General features: G+C 34.8%; 1 protein-coding gene across 1 annotated transcript in view; it reads right to left on the reverse strand.

Annotated features, from left to right (window-relative positions):
* LOC129004074 (probable aminopeptidase NPEPL1) overlaps positions 1-16912 on the reverse strand; it is an 80054-nt gene that overhangs the window by 50207 nt on the left and 12935 nt on the right. The window contains exons 2-3 of the mRNA XM_054432465.1: positions 12919-13094; positions 12364-12549 (exon numbers count right to left, since the gene is read on the reverse strand). Of these exons, the coding sequence (XP_054288440.1) occupies positions 12364-12549; positions 12919-13080 (348 nt within the window). The 5' untranslated portion in view covers positions 13081-13094. The remainder of the gene's footprint in view (positions 1-12363; positions 12550-12918; positions 13095-16912) is intronic.

Here is a 16912-nt window from a genome sequence, read left to right on the forward strand (position 1 = left end):
GAGCAACAGTGTATAGCTTAGTCACGAAGCAAAACTATTTTGGAAAACCAATACAAGGCGATTATGACAAAGCTTTTAAGCAGCTCACAGACCATTTTAAATCAAGAGATCTGAAGACCCTAATATGTCCCCTTATTGGATGTTTTCGTGACTTAATTGAACCTCAAAAGCTAGTCCTTAACCTCGCTAAATTTCAGAGCAGCACTGGTGCTACAATAAAACTTATAGCATGTCAAGAGATCTTTAAAAGGCCAGGACAAATAAGGCATGGGCTGTCCCACCCAGCTTTACTCAGAGTGCTGAAAAAAGAAGTTGGCAATTTCAACAAACCAGCCACGTACCAACGTATATGCAGCACAACGGAGTCTCAGCATCAAGTTTCTGAGAGATTGGTGGACATCTCACAGCCTACTGTACCAGACGTAACTAGCATGACAGCCTTCCCTCCTCTCGGACCAATGCCTCCCCAACAGCACACCACCACCACCACCACTACTGCCACATCCACCACTATCACCACCGCCACCACTGCTGCCGTCTCCGCCACTATCACCACCAGTGACTCCACCAACAACAACACCTGAAGTGAAGTGTGTTCAGAGCAGAGTAAAAGTGTTAGTGTTGGTGCTACTGCAGATCACAATATTACTTATAATACACAAATGATGGAAGTTGCTAGTCCTAATTCTAATAGTTTTTTATAGATAGCCAACCCTTAGTGTGTGAAGAAATGTTAGACAAAACTGATGGTTGAGCATATGTTTTAAGTAATCTGAGTATTGTAATCTTAATAATTATTGTATAGCATGTGGTGGGTCTCATTATGATATTGGTAAAAAGTGTGTAAAAAGGGAATCTTGTAAATATATTAGTAATAACTTAAGTAAAAATAATGTTATGCTCATGCACAAACATACAGGGGGGGTTTCTCAATAAATATCATGAATTATATACGTTTTTAGAGGGTTCAAATGTAGATATACTTTGTATTAATGAACATTGTTTATTGGAAGATAACATAAATGTACTATCATGCCTTAACAACTATAAGATAGGGGCTTATTTTTGTAGGAAAAATGTATCGAGAGGTGGTTCTTGCATACTAGTCAATCAAAACTATAATTTTAAGGAACTAGGTGATTTGTGTCTTTACAATGAGGAAGGTACCTTTGAGGCCTGTGGCATTGAAATTCCCCATATAAATACAATTGTAATTTCCATTTACAGAACTCCTTATGAAGCAAATTTTAAAACTTTTATTAGTAAGTTGGAACTACTTTTGAATAAATTAAAAAAGTATCTAAAGTCTCACCACATCTATATTGCAGGGGATTATAATGTGGATATTTTGCCTACAACTAACTCATTAAATAACAAAAGCATGTTTTTGAACTTAATAAGTATGTATGGTTTTAATGTAAATTTTTGCTCTCCCACCTGAATAACTGAAAACTCGAGCACCTGCATAGATAACATTATGACAAATGACATTTCTTTATTTCATCCAGAAATTCGGAGGTCTAAACTCAATCTTGAATTAGGTTTCTCTGATCACAGGGCTCTTTTTATTGAACTTAAAAATTATTCTTCATCTGACATAAAACCCTGCTCAAAGAAAAGGTTGTTTACGAAAAATAACATCTCAAAATTTTGTGAGGTTATCTCTCAAACAAATTGGGATATTTCAAATAAATATGATGCACAGACTAATTTTAATGATTTCTTTAATCAGTTTATAATGCATTTCAATCATTGCTTTCCACAAAAATTTTTTTCAAACAAGCAACGTAAAAACAATAATAATAAAACCTGGGTGACGGAAGGTATAAGGGTATCAAGTAGAAATAAAAGGCAACTGAGCAAACTTGCAAAAACCAGTAAAGATAAGAATTTTCTAGCTTACTATAAGAATTACAGGAAAATTTTTAAGACTGTATGTGATAAAGCTAGGAAGATGTATAATTGTGAAGTAATATCAACTGCTGATAATAAAAGTCAAACTGTGTGGAATGTTGTTAAGTCTGAGCTCGGATCTTCTGGTAATAAATCCTTAGATTTTCCTGACATTCAAGTTGGAACGAAGCGCCTGAATGATGGTCAGACTATTTCAGATTTTTTCAATAACAAATATCTAAATGTTTTGGGAGACAATAGATGCATATGTTGATACTGCAGAAGAATTTGTCAATAATTTTAAAAATAATCAGAAAAATTACTTTAATTCCCACTCTGTAAGCATTTTAGAAGTAAACGATCAAAAACAAAAAAAATAAAAAATCTGTTGGATGGGATGAAATTCCCATGGTTATTACCAAAAGGGTAGCTACTTTCATTGCACGTCCTATTTGCATAATTATAAATAAGTGTTTTTATGAAGGCATATTTCCTAATCAAATGAAATATGCTGAATTGAAGCCTCTTTTATAAAAGGGATTAGGGGGAAACCCCGATAACTAACGCCCAATATCAATACTACCAAACATCTCTAAAATCTTTGAACAAATCAAATTGCATACAATCAAATTTATTCTTTTTTTTGATGCTAGCAAACTATTTGCTGACCAACAGTTTGGTTTTAGATCTGGAATGAGCACAATATCTGCTATCTCTGATTTCATAAATCAGGTGTCGGAGGGTTTGGATGGGTCGCACAGTACAGCGGCTGTATTCTGTGACCTTTCCAAGGCCTTTGATTCTGTAGATTATGATATTCTGTTGACAAAACTTAGATACTACAAATTTTCTGCCAAGTCATTGTCTTAGATACAATCTTACTTAAGCGATAGGTATCAAAGAACAATTATAAAGAAAAATGGTAAAAAATGTTTCTCAACATGGGGTAAAATTAAATATGGTGTCCCTCAGGGGTCATTTCTAGGACCTTTATTATTTTTGATATTTGTAAATGATTTGCCAAAAACGTTTCTTCTAACCTCATTCAATATGCTGATGACACTACAGCAATAGTTAAGGCTAACAATTCTAATAATTTTAAAGTAGAGCTAGATTGTTCACTTCTAGAGCTATCCAACTGGTTTAATGTGAATGGATTGAAACTTAATAGTTCAAAAACACAAATTTTAAAATTTCAGACCGCTCAAAATAAAAATATTTATACATTTGATTTGATTTTTAATAGTGATATTTTATCCTTTGTAAAAAGTACAAAATTTCTTGGCTTACATATTGATGAAAACTTGTCATGGAAACCGCACATTGATATGCTTACAAAAAAATTGAACACTGCTTGTTTCCAAATTTATGTGTTGCGAAATATAATAGATACCAAAACTAAAATTATGGTATATTATGCCATGTTTTTCTCTCATTTGCATTATGGTATTGAGCTGTGGGGTTCCACTTCCCACGCAATTAAAATATTTAAAATCCAAAAACGTTTTTTAAAAATTCTATCTTTTAAATCTAAAAGAACGTAAGCCACTATTAAAATACCCCCGCCGCAGCGAACCTGCCGACTAAGCGAATTTCCATTTGTCTGAATTGATTTTTAATTAAATCTATTTAAATAACATTAGGTTTAACGAGTACCTGGGTTTGCTGCTACAAGGAAACTACTGTGGGGGGTTTTAGTAAAATATTAATAGCTTAGTGTAAAATAAATAATATGCCAAGTTTTATCAAAATATATCCATAAACAAGCAAACTACAACATTTTATAATATTCTCCTTAAGAATAACATTGGAATTTTAAATTTATAATTTTTGGAATCTTCTACGTTACTAATAACCGTGCAAAAACACTTTGATATACTAAATTATTTGTTTTTTTAAGCTCTTAACAAAGGTCTAGAGAGAAATTGAGAAATTTTGTGGTTTGAGGGTCAAAAATTAGAAAAACCATTTTTTACCCCATAAAACCCCCCGTAAAACCCCGTTCCCATGGTCCGATCATGATGGTTCGCGATCTCATCCAAGTTTATCCTACCTTACTTAGAACCAAATTTAATCAAAATCGGACAAAAATTACTCAAGTTATCACGTTCACGGACGTATATATATATATAAATCTATGGCACCCAATGGACTAGCTGACCCGGCGAACTTCGTATCGCCTAAGTTATAGGTTTCCCCTAAGACAGACCGATGGAAAGAAAGTACCGTTACGTTTAATTTTCAAGATGATCTCGTTCGCATCGCTCAATCACGTCCTGGTTGAAGTTCGTTCGCTACGCTCACTCACCTTTGGGTTGGAGCTCGTTCGCTGCGCTCACTTGCCTTCAGGTTAGCTCGTTCGCTACGCTAACTCGCCTCCAGGTTGAAGTTCGTTCGCTACGCTCACTCACCTTTTGGTTGCAAATTAGCTGTTGTCATAAATGTAAAAGAAATAATAGTGCTGCACCCTGTTGGTAATCCTTGTAACTTTAATGCTATTGAACATCATAGAACAGAACCAACTTGTTTAATTGAAACAGCTGTTAAGATTCATTAATTCCATTTCTCATAAGGTTAACATGGGAAACTCCAGAGCCACTGGGGCGGAGCCCTTTTAAGAATTTCGAAACGGGAAATAGTTTACGTCCGATTCGCATACCTACAGAATTTACACACCAAATTTCATAACGATCGGTGAAGTCGTTCCGGAGGAGTTTGCAGACAAACACTGTGACACGAGAATTTGATATATTAGATATATAAATCTATATATATATATATATATAAATCTATATATATATATATATATGTATACATAAAATTTTATATATATATATATATATAAAATTTGAACGAATGGGGTTTTTGGCCTCTGGGGACATCAAAATGAAAAAGTAAATCGGTCCCGGGCCTAGGTCTTACCGTGCCACCTACGGTAATAGCTACTTCCCTATAGGGAAATTCGCTAAAAATATGAAGTCTTGACAATGCCTTCACTGTTTATTTTCAAAACTCTAGTAAATTTAAAAAGTAATTTTCACAAATATGTAAGTAAGCAGTTTGTTCATCACTACCCCACACGTTTCAAAGATAATCTGCAGTATCCAAGGCATCGGCTTTGTCTGTACGAAAAGTCACCCTACTATATGAGTTTGAGGCTTAACAATAGTCTACCAAATAGATTCAAAAATATTAGCTGCATAACTAAATTAAAAAAAGACCTTAAACTGTATTTAATAGAAAAAACCTTCTATTCTGTATCTGAATTTCTGGATGACAATAATATTGGGCAATAGCTCAGTTTATAGTTAATTTTACTTGTAACAATTCAATATTTACACTAATATTTTTTAATAGAATAATTTAATTTCCACCATATGTTTTTCATTTTATCTAAATGTCAATCCCTTTTCAAACCATATAGTAATTAATTGTCCATGCAGACCAATAGGTAATCAATTTAATACAATATAATATAGCAATTTTCAAATAACATAATTTCGTGTAAATATATAATAGCCTATAACTTTTGTAACAAAATTGCTTTAAATTCAATATAATTTTATTTAAATAACTTTTCAACATTATAATATAGCTCTATAGCAAATGAAATTTGTTATAATATATATGACTGGCTGGGTAGCTGAGTGGTTATAGTGCTCGCCTAGCAATTAAAGGTCGCCGGTTCGATCCTGAGAAAAGTTAGTAGCTTTTTGATGGTTTGAAACTGGACCCAGCTGTTCCTGATCATTGGGCTTTAAATAAATGATCCTGACTAATGAAACCGCTGGTCTTAGTAACAAAGCTACAGGTCATCACACACCATTCTACACTCATCCTTCACTCATATTTGGGTTAAAATACGCACCTAGGTGGCGTCCCCATCTCAATAATTGATTGATTGATTGATATGTGTAAACAGTGGCCTACAATTTTATGTGATTAAGTCAGCATTGACATACGTGAGTGCAACAATGCATCAGACCTTCATCACTTCCAATAGAGCCAAGATAGTATGAAGATGTAAATTGGATACTACATATTTAATATCAAAATTTTATAAAAAAAAGTACATTATTCGGACAAAATTAGTGGAGTTTGTTGAAAGAAGACCCATCCTTGTTACGAACATTAATAATTTATAACATCAAGAATTTTGCTGCAAAGAAGACATCAATTTTGGTGAGATCACTCCAATAGACATTTTTCCCTTTGGAAGCCATTAAAACTTTTTTTAGGCCTAACCTTTGGACATTTGTACTCAAATTCAAAGACAAGAACTAATAGAAGCTTAACTTATTCAGAACTATTATTAATTCAACCAATCTATAATTCGAACATACTTTATATTTTAAAACAAAATTTAATTAGGCTTATATCACAAGATTAAATTCAAATGCCGCTCGATCACCCCACCTGAGATAAAGATCCTTGCAGTAAGTTATAACACTTGAACCTAAATTAAAACCATTGTAATAGGCCTAGCCTAAAGATTTTAAAGTAAATTCATTTCCAACTGTTTGTACAATTTATTGTGAACCCTTTTCTTTTCTTTTACTACCAGTTTTGTATTATAATTAATAAATTTAAGTTTCGATACTGTACATGGAGTTTCCATTGTAGACCTAAGTTAAAGGTTGATTACAAAAATGGCGCACCAACGTATTGGCAACGAATTAAATCTTGTGATCCAAATGAAGCAATTTTGAAACCTTAGAACGAGTTTTGTTAGCAGTTAAGACAGAGAAATAACAACTCACAATTTAGTTAAAGAGATTTATTAAATTAACATATCATAACTGTAAATAATATCCTTTTCCCTTCTTGTGTAATCCCATGGCCCATAATTATAACTTAAGGTCCCGCAATACCATTACCATTCCCAACCCAATAACTATGACTGACACAGTTAACAACGTTCAAGTCCCTACTGACAATAAAAACACATCGATATTCACACAACACAGTTCGTTCGCACAACCCAACAACGTAATAACAGAACACGAAGTCGAACAATCAAACAATCTACCCGGGCACAATAATAACGAACTTTTCACTGAAATTAACAAAACTGAAGCAGAAGTAAACAACGCAATGACAGACGCCATTTCTCAAGCAGACACTGACACTGGAACTCGCCATCTTGAATGTCAAGGCCAACCGATGCGCCGGTCTTCGCCGACGACAACACCCAAACGCCACCGAAGACTTCCGATGCTATCCCGTCTCCTTCCCCCTCCTCACTTACAACACAGCTGACTCTCAACTATGACGTCACCCATCAGCATCACCAATACAATGCTACCAACGTCACCACATCTGTCAATGCCTCACCAACTAAGTCGACAGTCGTTACGGATGATTTTCAATGCAAATTAATTTCATTATTCGAACTGCTTGGAAATAAAATCGATAAAGGTCTAAATGAAGTAAAAAGCGACCTAAACGAAGTAAAAGCTGAAGTAGCTAGTGTTGAAAACAAACTTAATAAGGGCCTAAATGATGTCAAAAACGAGGTTAAAAATGAATTAACTACTAAATTTGACACTTTAGCAGAAAATCCAAACAATATGCATAAGGAACTAGACGAAATCCGTGCTATCCAACAAGTACATACTTTAGAATTACAACAAATTGAAAACAACATCATTAAAAAGGTGTATAAACAGAATGACGAAATTAGAAAAGAAGTGTCCAATATCGTAGCCAATGAACGCATTAAGACCAATCAAATCATCACTGACGAAAGTCGCAAAATTGAAACCAAACTGACCCTAAACATCAATGAAACTTCCCAGAACACTAAGTCAGATTTAGAAAATTATGTAAATTTAAAAACCACTGAAATAAGAAATGAATTGGTACCGGTAGTTGAGTACAACCAAAACACAATTCGGCAAACAACAGAAACACTTAACCAAGTAATAAACCTTATACACGAACAAGAAGCTAAATTTACTAATATTAAAGTTGAACTTGAACAAAAGCTAAAACAGGAAACCGCTTTTCTAACACCTCAAATCCATGTAACTTGTGGAAGTTCAAGCTTAACCAATGATTTGACTTTACCTAAATTCAGTGGTCGATCCCATAATCCCCTGGAATATCTAACACGTCTGAAGAGATATTACCAAAAATTACTTTCACGGCAAAGCACCGAGCAAAACCCCATCGAAATCTTAAAAGACATTCTTGAAACAAGCCTTGAACACCAAGCTTCACGATGGTTTTCATTGGTAAAGAATGATTTGAAGTCATGGGAAGATTTTGAAACACAATTTATCTCGAAGTATTGGAATCGTGATCTTTAACGGGCAATCAAGCACAAAATCGAATCCGAACATTACAAGCCTGACGGAAAATTAACTCGATCCGAGTATTTTATTGAACGAGTCATTACGCTACGATCCCTCACTCCAGCGCTGACTGAAGAGGAAATAGTGGCTATTCTGTCCGACCACTTTTGCCCACTTATTCAGGACGCACGACGTGTGCAAAATGCAAGCAGTGTTTACGAGTTTGAAGCACTACTTCAACGACAAGATCTACACGACGCAGAGAAACGTCCTAAAAATAACTCCAGTCCATCACCATCCCACAATAACCAAAATCGGAACGATCATTCTAACAACTACCATAACAATCGGAGGAACTACCAAAATCGACCCAGCTTTCAAGCTCAAAATCACTATCAGAACACTAATCCCCATACCTACAATCCAAAGATAGAAAAATCTCAGTACTATCAAAACCACCGGCCCCAACATAATCCAAGTTGGCAACCAAGAAATCCACCACCACCACAACAACAGCGAGGCAATGTGAATTACATGTCCGTTACCCACAATCCTCAACATAACACGAATAAAATACATGACCGTGAATACCCAACATCAGAGCAAGTTCAAATGTGTAATTCAATTTCGCAAGTTCCTTCACAATACCGACTGCCTAATAGTACGACACAACAGTACAGCGGGCAGCTGCCTTTAAACGGGTAGGCGCTGTCGAAACTGCCGGTCTGTATACAACACTGCCAATTAACGACAACACTCTAGAATCTTCAGCGCCTGTGAACCAAATCGGACCAATGAAAATAAACATAAATTAACTGAATTTGAAGAACTACCTGTTAGTAATACTTTCATTAAAACTGCCACCAGAGAGAAATCTAAACGGGTATCTAAAATCTTATTGCTGCCATTTGAAGTGAATAATCAACCAACATACATACAAACTTTGCTTGTACCACACCTAGTAAGATCATTAATTATGGGAACAGATGTTTTAAGCTTATGGGATGCACGAATCGACTTCAAACACAAATCAATAAATATAAATATTAATAATAATGATGTGAATTTGAAGTTTGGAGAGGTAACTATTGACGGAATATCTTGCTACATTAACTACAATACAAGTGAAACATACAATTATGAAGATGATTTAATATATAATAATACAAATGAAATAAATACACATAGGTACAGTTCACAAACAAGCAAAACTCAAAGCAGCATTTCACCAGAGATAGTCAAAAGTTCTCTTGCCGATAATCAATTAATTAATGAAGAACAGCGTTCTAAATTTGAATCTGTAACACTAGAGTATAAAGATGTCTTCTCATACGAACGAGGAATTAGCAACAATTACAAACATACTTTAAAAGTTCAAAATCCTCAAAATTTTAAGAAGAAATCATACCCAGATCCCAAGAAAACATACCATGTCTATCAGTACCTAGATAGCGGGGATAATGCTGAAATTAAGTGCAAATATGGACCCTTCCACATCTCTGCCCTTAGAAGAGACATCACCCCTCAAGATTCAACAAATCAAAATTCCCTCTAAGCCTGAAGAATTAAGTGTTGTGCTAAGTGCGCGCCTGTTGTGTTGTGTACAGTCTTATAGAAACAATTCCCCTCCCTTTTCCCATAAAACAATAAAATGAATGTATATGTATATAGAACAGTAACCAATCATTACATAAGAAATGTATTTTAGGAAAATTATTTATAAAAATAATATAGGAGTTAGTTAAGAATAAAGACATTGAAATTCATCTATGCTATATAGTTTGGAAACCCCATTAAATATTGTGGTTTTTTTTAAAATATCTCTCATTATGTTAGTTAGGATATTAATCTTTTTGTTATTTTCATGTACTTCAAAGTAATAATTTATTGTTTCTTTTTCTTGTTTGTGTGTTGTTATCAGTTTTAATCAGTGTAAATATTTTCATTGTTAGTTCGAAATGTCGTTAGTAATTTCATTACAACTCCATTTCTGCGGGGATTTTGTAACAATTCAATAATTTCACTAATATTTTTTAATAGAATAATTTTTTCATTTTATCTAAATGTCAATCCCTTTTCAAACCATATATAGTAATTAATTGTCCATGCAGACCAATATGTAATTAATTTAATACAATATAATATAGAAATTTTCAAATAACATAATTTCGTGTAAATATATAATAGCCTATAACTTTTGTAACAAAATTGCTTCAAATTCAATATAATTTTATTTAAATAACTTTTCAAAATTATAATATAGCTCTATAAATCATTCTCTAGAGCCAAGATAGTATGAAGATGTAAATTGGATACTACATATTTAATATAAAAATTTTATAAAAAAAGTACATTATTCGGACAAAATTAGTGGAATTTGTTGAAAGAAGACCCATCCTTGTTACGAACATTAATAATTTATAACATCAAGAATTTTGCTGCAAAGAAGACATCAATTTTGGTGAGATCATTCCAATAGACATTTTTCCCTTTGGAAGCCATTTAAATTTTTTTTTGGCCTAACCTTTGGACATTTGTACTCAAATTCAAAGTCAAGAACTAATAGAAGCTTAACTTATTCAGAACTATTATTAATTCAACCAATCTATAATTCGAACATACTTTATATTTTAAAACAAAATTTAACTAAGCTTATATCACAAGATTAAATTCAAATGCCGCTCGATCACCCCACCTGAGATAAAGATCCTTGCATTAAGTTATAACACTTGAACCTAAATTAAAACCATTGTAATAGGCCTAGCCTAAAGATTTTAAAGTAAATTCATTTCCAACTGTTTGTACAATTTATTGTGAACCCTTTTCTTTTCTTTTACTACCAGTTTTGTATTATAATTAATAAATTTAAGTTTCGATACTGTACATGAAGTTTCCATTGTAGACCTAAGTTAAAGGTTGATTACATACTTTAGTACTATTTTGATTTATGGAATGTTTTCTTTGTTTTATATTATGCATATTTGACAATGTCGCCTGTTCCTCTAGCTGCGCTAGAAACTTGGAATGTATTCTTGTGTATGTGACAATAAAGTAATATTTATTTATTTATTTATTCGTTTTTTTAAGCTCTTTAAAAAGGTCTAAAGAGAAATTGGGAAATGTTGTGGTTTGAGGGTCAAAAGTGAGAAAAACAAATTTTTACCACATAAAAACCCCCGTAAAGCCCCGTGCCCATTGTCCGATCATGCTGGTTCGCAAACTCATTCAAGTTTATCCCGCTTTACACCTTTAAACCAAATTTCATCAAAATCGGACAAAAATTACTCAAGTTATCGCGTTCACAGACATATATATATATATAAATCTATATATATATATGTATAAATTTGAACGAATGGTGTATTTGGCCTCTGGGGACATCAAAATGAAAAAGTAAATCTCACAAGAGGTAATCACTGAACATATATTAACTTGATCACGTGTGTATCACTACAGGACAGCAACAGTAAACAAAACACAATGCAGGTGGAGGTCCGTCCATCCTAATCGCAGATAGTGCAAATGGTGGGGGTGACATTTCTAAACGTAAATTCGGTGTTTGCACAAACTAGAAATACCCACTACCCGACGTGGGCAATCCCTCTTGCTCACATCGCGTTGTGGGTATTTTAGATTTGCTCAATCGCCGAAGAACGTTATGACTTCGGCATTTGAGTAAATCAATTTACCCACAACGCGGTCTGGGCATTTCACTTTGGCCAATGTCCGAATAAAATGCTCACTCCGCGACGTGGGTATTTCACACTATCCACATCGCGGAGTGGGTAGAAATTTCGGACATTGTCCGAATTCGGAGATTGAGTGTAACATATATATTTCATTTATTCAGGATAGAATATGCTTCTAGGCCTAATGAGCCCCTGTCTTGAATATCCCAGTTATTTACAGTATAGTAAGAACACTTGAAATCTAGATTGTAATACAACCGTGTTAACAAGACCCTTGATAACAAGTCACTGAAAAAAGTGCCATTTTCAAATTCCTCAGAATTTATTTTACCACTAATTTATCTCATTCAAAACCTCGATAAGAAGTTAACCTTGTTAAAAAGTCTTATTTAATAATCTCCATGAGAGTCTTGTTATTGAGGTTCCGGTGTATTAAGATTACACATTGCCAGATTGTTGTTTTAAGAGTAAGTTAGCCTACTTACCACAATGCTCTCGCCATCAATGTCAAAGGTCTCAGACTTTACGACCTTGGTGAGTGCATGGGGTCGTGCAGGGGCGTTGTGGCGTGACGCCTGGTCTGGCAGAGGTGCGATCGTTGCATAGTTCAGGTATAAGTTGACAGGGTCATTGTGAGATCCGGAAAACCGTTTCACAGCTAACTGGTAGTCCTGGGCATTGAATTAAAGTGTTAAACTATTCTTCTAGCAATAAAATTATGTATACACATATGCATTCAAGTATTCACTTAGGCCTAAGTTTTTAAAATTGTCTGTCTCTTGCTTCTTCCTGCACTCAACCAAAAACCATAAACTTTATTTTTTCAATACTTATATTTTTCTTATATTATTTTATTTTTCTCAATACTTTAAAGATGTATTACACCAGTTCTAACTACATTAACCTATATAAGTGTTGTAAGCTAATCCCATTTAGATCATGTCTAATAAAACCGAATACTAAAATAGCCTAGATTACATAGTGACAAAATTAACAATTTCATTCTTTATTGTCCTAATATTAAGAAGCAGTAAACTAACCTCTACAGTCACCCGGCCACCAAGTTTACACTTGATATCATCAAACTTGATCCGGTTAAGGTTCTTGAGTTGGCCAACAATGAGAACCGGATGTAAGCGAGGGTCATTGTCCGTCACATGAGTGCCATACACAAGATTGACGTTCGGCATACCTTTCTCCATCAATTGCACATCAGCTGGTAAAGTACAACATGGTAAAAATAACAGATTGAAGTATTTTTATTCTAAATTCAAGAAAGAGGTGAGATAAGTTAGTTATCTACATGTTTGGGACCATAGATAATTAATACCCTGTTAAAGATAACATAAAACTTACCCTATAGGAACAAAATACCCCCGCCGTAACAAACCTGCAGACTAAGTGAATTTACATTTACCTGATTGGATTTTCAATCAAATATTTTCAGATAACATTTGATTTAAATAGTACGTAGGTTTTCTGCTACAGGGAGGGTAATGAAGTGTGTTTTTAGTAAAATAATAATAACTTAGTATAAAATAAATAAATTTGTCAAGTTTGATCAAAATATCCATTAACAAGCAAACTACAACAGTTTACTTATTTTCCGTGGGAAAAACATGGGAATAAATTTTTTTTTAATTTTCTCTGCAACCAATAACTGTAAAAAAACTTAAATATACCAAATTATTTGTTTTTGAAGCTCTTTTAGAATGGTTTGAAGAGAAATTGGTAATTTTTATGTTTTGAAGGTCAAAAATGAGAAAAAACCCATATTTACCCAATAAAACCCCATTCCCATGATTTAATCATGCTGGCTTACAAGTTATAGCGTTCACGTACGTATATATATATATATATATATATATTAACTGGCTTACCCGTCACATGTTACTGCATGTGCCGAAACTACAAGGCACTCCAAGCGGTGGATGCCAGAATCCATACTAACTGCAGCACATCTGTCAGTCTATATTTAATTCTTTAGTCTATGCCTAAGTAATCTAACCTACCTTCAAAGGACTTAAAGCAGTCATTAACATAAAGAACAACCTATATAACTTTGTAAGCCTGAAACTCCTTGTACACTAACCAACCTATCAAATAAGATGTCACTTATATTGGATAAAATGTCTGCCTTGGCAACCAAGGATGAATTTAAAGAAGTCACAGATGGTATCTCTCAACTAAGTCAAAAGGTTGTGGAACTGACAGATAAACTGTCCGATTTTGAGCCTCGTTTAACTACAGCAGAAGAAAAAATTTATAAAGTCCAGGCCGACGTGCAGAAATTGATGGAAACCCCAGCTATAAACAATGAAGAAGATTTCATTGCTGAGATCACTGATCGCTCACGAAGGCTCCGTAACGTCATTCTACACAATGTACCTGAAAGTACAAAAACGCTTCCCAATGATAAGAAAAATTATGATCTAAATGTAATAAATAAAATGTATACAGCCCTAAAGATGACGCTACCCAATTAAGTCACATACCGTACTTCAGAATAGGAAAATCTGGAAATGACTGCCGCCCTCTTAAAATTGTATTTAAAACTCAGGAATACGCCTTGGACTTACGAAACAAGTTTTCACCTGAAAATATAGCTAAGGTGGATGAAGCCTGTCTCGAGCAATAGATATATCATTATATATCTATTGCTCGAGACAGGACATTGAAGGAGAGGCATTATCTGAGTGAACTGAGAAAGGAATTAGAAACCAGAACCAAAGATGGAGAAAATGGTTTAACTATTAAATACATCAATAACAAGCCAAAAATGTTCCAGACGGCCCCAAAAAACTATGTAGTTCACTCAGGGGATCAAAATAAGCATCTATTATCAGATTGTCAACAGACTCAGAACAAAACTTAATGAGTTGAGAAATTTGTTCTCACAATCTGTTCATGACATTATGATATTAACAGAAACAAATTTTTCTCCAGACATATCTGATAATGAACTTGGTCTCCTGAGCCACTCAATATATAGAAAAGATGGATCAAGTGAGTGGTGGTGGTGTCTTGGTGCCAATTGACAGCTCTATTCCGTCACATTAGATTAATATTCCTGATAATACACTTGAAAGTGTTTGTGCAGAGCTGTCTCTAGGTCATGGTTTCAAAGTTCTCCTTAATGGCACGTATGTACTGCCAGCTTAACCCTTTAGTACGTACCAAAAGTATTGCAGTATATTAGAGGAAGCTGTGACACTATCTGGTATGGATTCTCACACTCTTCTGTTAGGGGATTTTAATCTGCCTGGAGTTGACTGGTGCTCAACAACTCCCTTCTTACCTTCTAAAGCATCCTCTGTATTACATGAGACCACTTACTATCTCGTGAACAAATCAATACAGTGTGAAACAGTAATGATGCTTTGCTCGACCTAGTCTTTTCATCATTATCGGAGGCCTACGTGTATAAGGACACTGACCCTGTAGTAGTAGCTGACCAGCACCACCCAGCCCTTAATATTTATTCCTCAGTACCTAATACAGCATCCACAGGCCCTTTATAAACCAGATTTTAAGAAATGTAATGTGGATGCAATTTTTTCCGGAGTTCAGTCCTTATCCTACCCTGAATTTGAAGGCGATGTAAATTAATCATTCTCTTTACTCATCACTAAAGACCGTGGTATAGTTCTAGCTATAACACCCCTACAAGAAGAATCAGCTCATATACCGTAAGTTTCCGTTGTGGTTTGATAAAGAAATGAAGGAGTTGGTGATACTCAAGAAGAGGTTACACAAGAAGTATAAGCAAACTTAAAAACCTCAAGATTACTTTGAATTTTCATGTGTTCGTAAGAAGTGTAAAGATATGTCAAAACACTGTTTCCAGACTAATGTTACTTATGTACAAAATGTTTTACCCTTTAATCCAAAGATTTTCTGGAATTTTTTCAAAAACACAAGAAGGGCTGGTCCACACCCTTCGAGAATGATGTATGAAGATAACGATACAACCAAACCTACTGTTATGTGCCAGTACTTTGCTGATTTCTTTAACTCGGTGCTTACACCTTCAGATCCTCGTTATCTGTCAGGTAAGCTAAGCTTCAACTTCTCTGATGCTCTATCAACTTGTTAAGTCACACTTCAGGAGGTGCAATATGCCCTAAACTCTCTAGATGTCACAAAAGGATGTGGACCTGACTCAATCCTGCCATTAGTATTGAGATACTATAGTCCTGTTTTGTCCAGTCACTTGGTTGGCCTTTTTAATAGATCTTTTAGATTGAGTTGATACCCTTCTAAACTTAAAAATAGTTACATCATACCCATTCACAAAACTGGACCAACTGATGACGTGACTAACTATAGACCGATTGCAATACAGTCATGACTTGCCAAGATTTTTGAAAGGGTGGTGTTGAGGAATGTGGGACCATTCTTGTGGAAACAATTGGCTCCAAATTAGCATGGATTTGTCTGTGGCTGGTCTACTTCTACAAACCTTATTTCTCTACAAAACTACTTAGTGGATGCTTTTGGTAGAAAGTAACAGGTCGATGTCCTTTATTTAGATTTTTCAAAGGCTTTCGACATGGTGTGTCATCAGCGCCTGCTGGACAACAAACTATCGGCTTATGGTGTTAACGGAAGTCTACATCAGTAGTTTTCCAGCTATCTGAGTAATAGGTGTCCAAGGGTGAAATTTGCTTCAGCACTCTCTGATCCTTTCTTTGGGATTTCCGGTGTGCCACAAGGCTCAATTTTGGGACCTACATTGTTTTGCGTCTTTATCAATGGCTCAGTTCACTGCATCAAGACGAACTGTTTACTATTCGCAGATTGTAAATGGTACTACCCTGGAAAGGCCCTTGACAATTAGGGATCTTGGAGTTGTATGGATGCCATCCCCAGTGCCAAAGCACATGTCAGCAGTATTTGCCTACAGGCTAACCGAGCGTTGGGACTCCTGGAACGCTCATCGAGACTTCTTTCCCAACTTCAGATACTCAGAACTCACTACTGCTGCAATGTAAGGTCTTTGCTGGAATACTCATCTGTAGTCTGGGCACCTCA

Source organism: Macrosteles quadrilineatus, unplaced genomic scaffold, assembly GCF_028750875.1.
Source record: "Macrosteles quadrilineatus isolate MER2022 unplaced genomic scaffold, UCM_ALF_1.0 Scaffold_1__1_contigs__length_201487025, whole genome shotgun sequence".
In the NCBI taxonomy this organism is placed as follows: Eukaryota; Metazoa; Arthropoda; class Insecta; order Hemiptera; family Cicadellidae; genus Macrosteles; species Macrosteles quadrilineatus.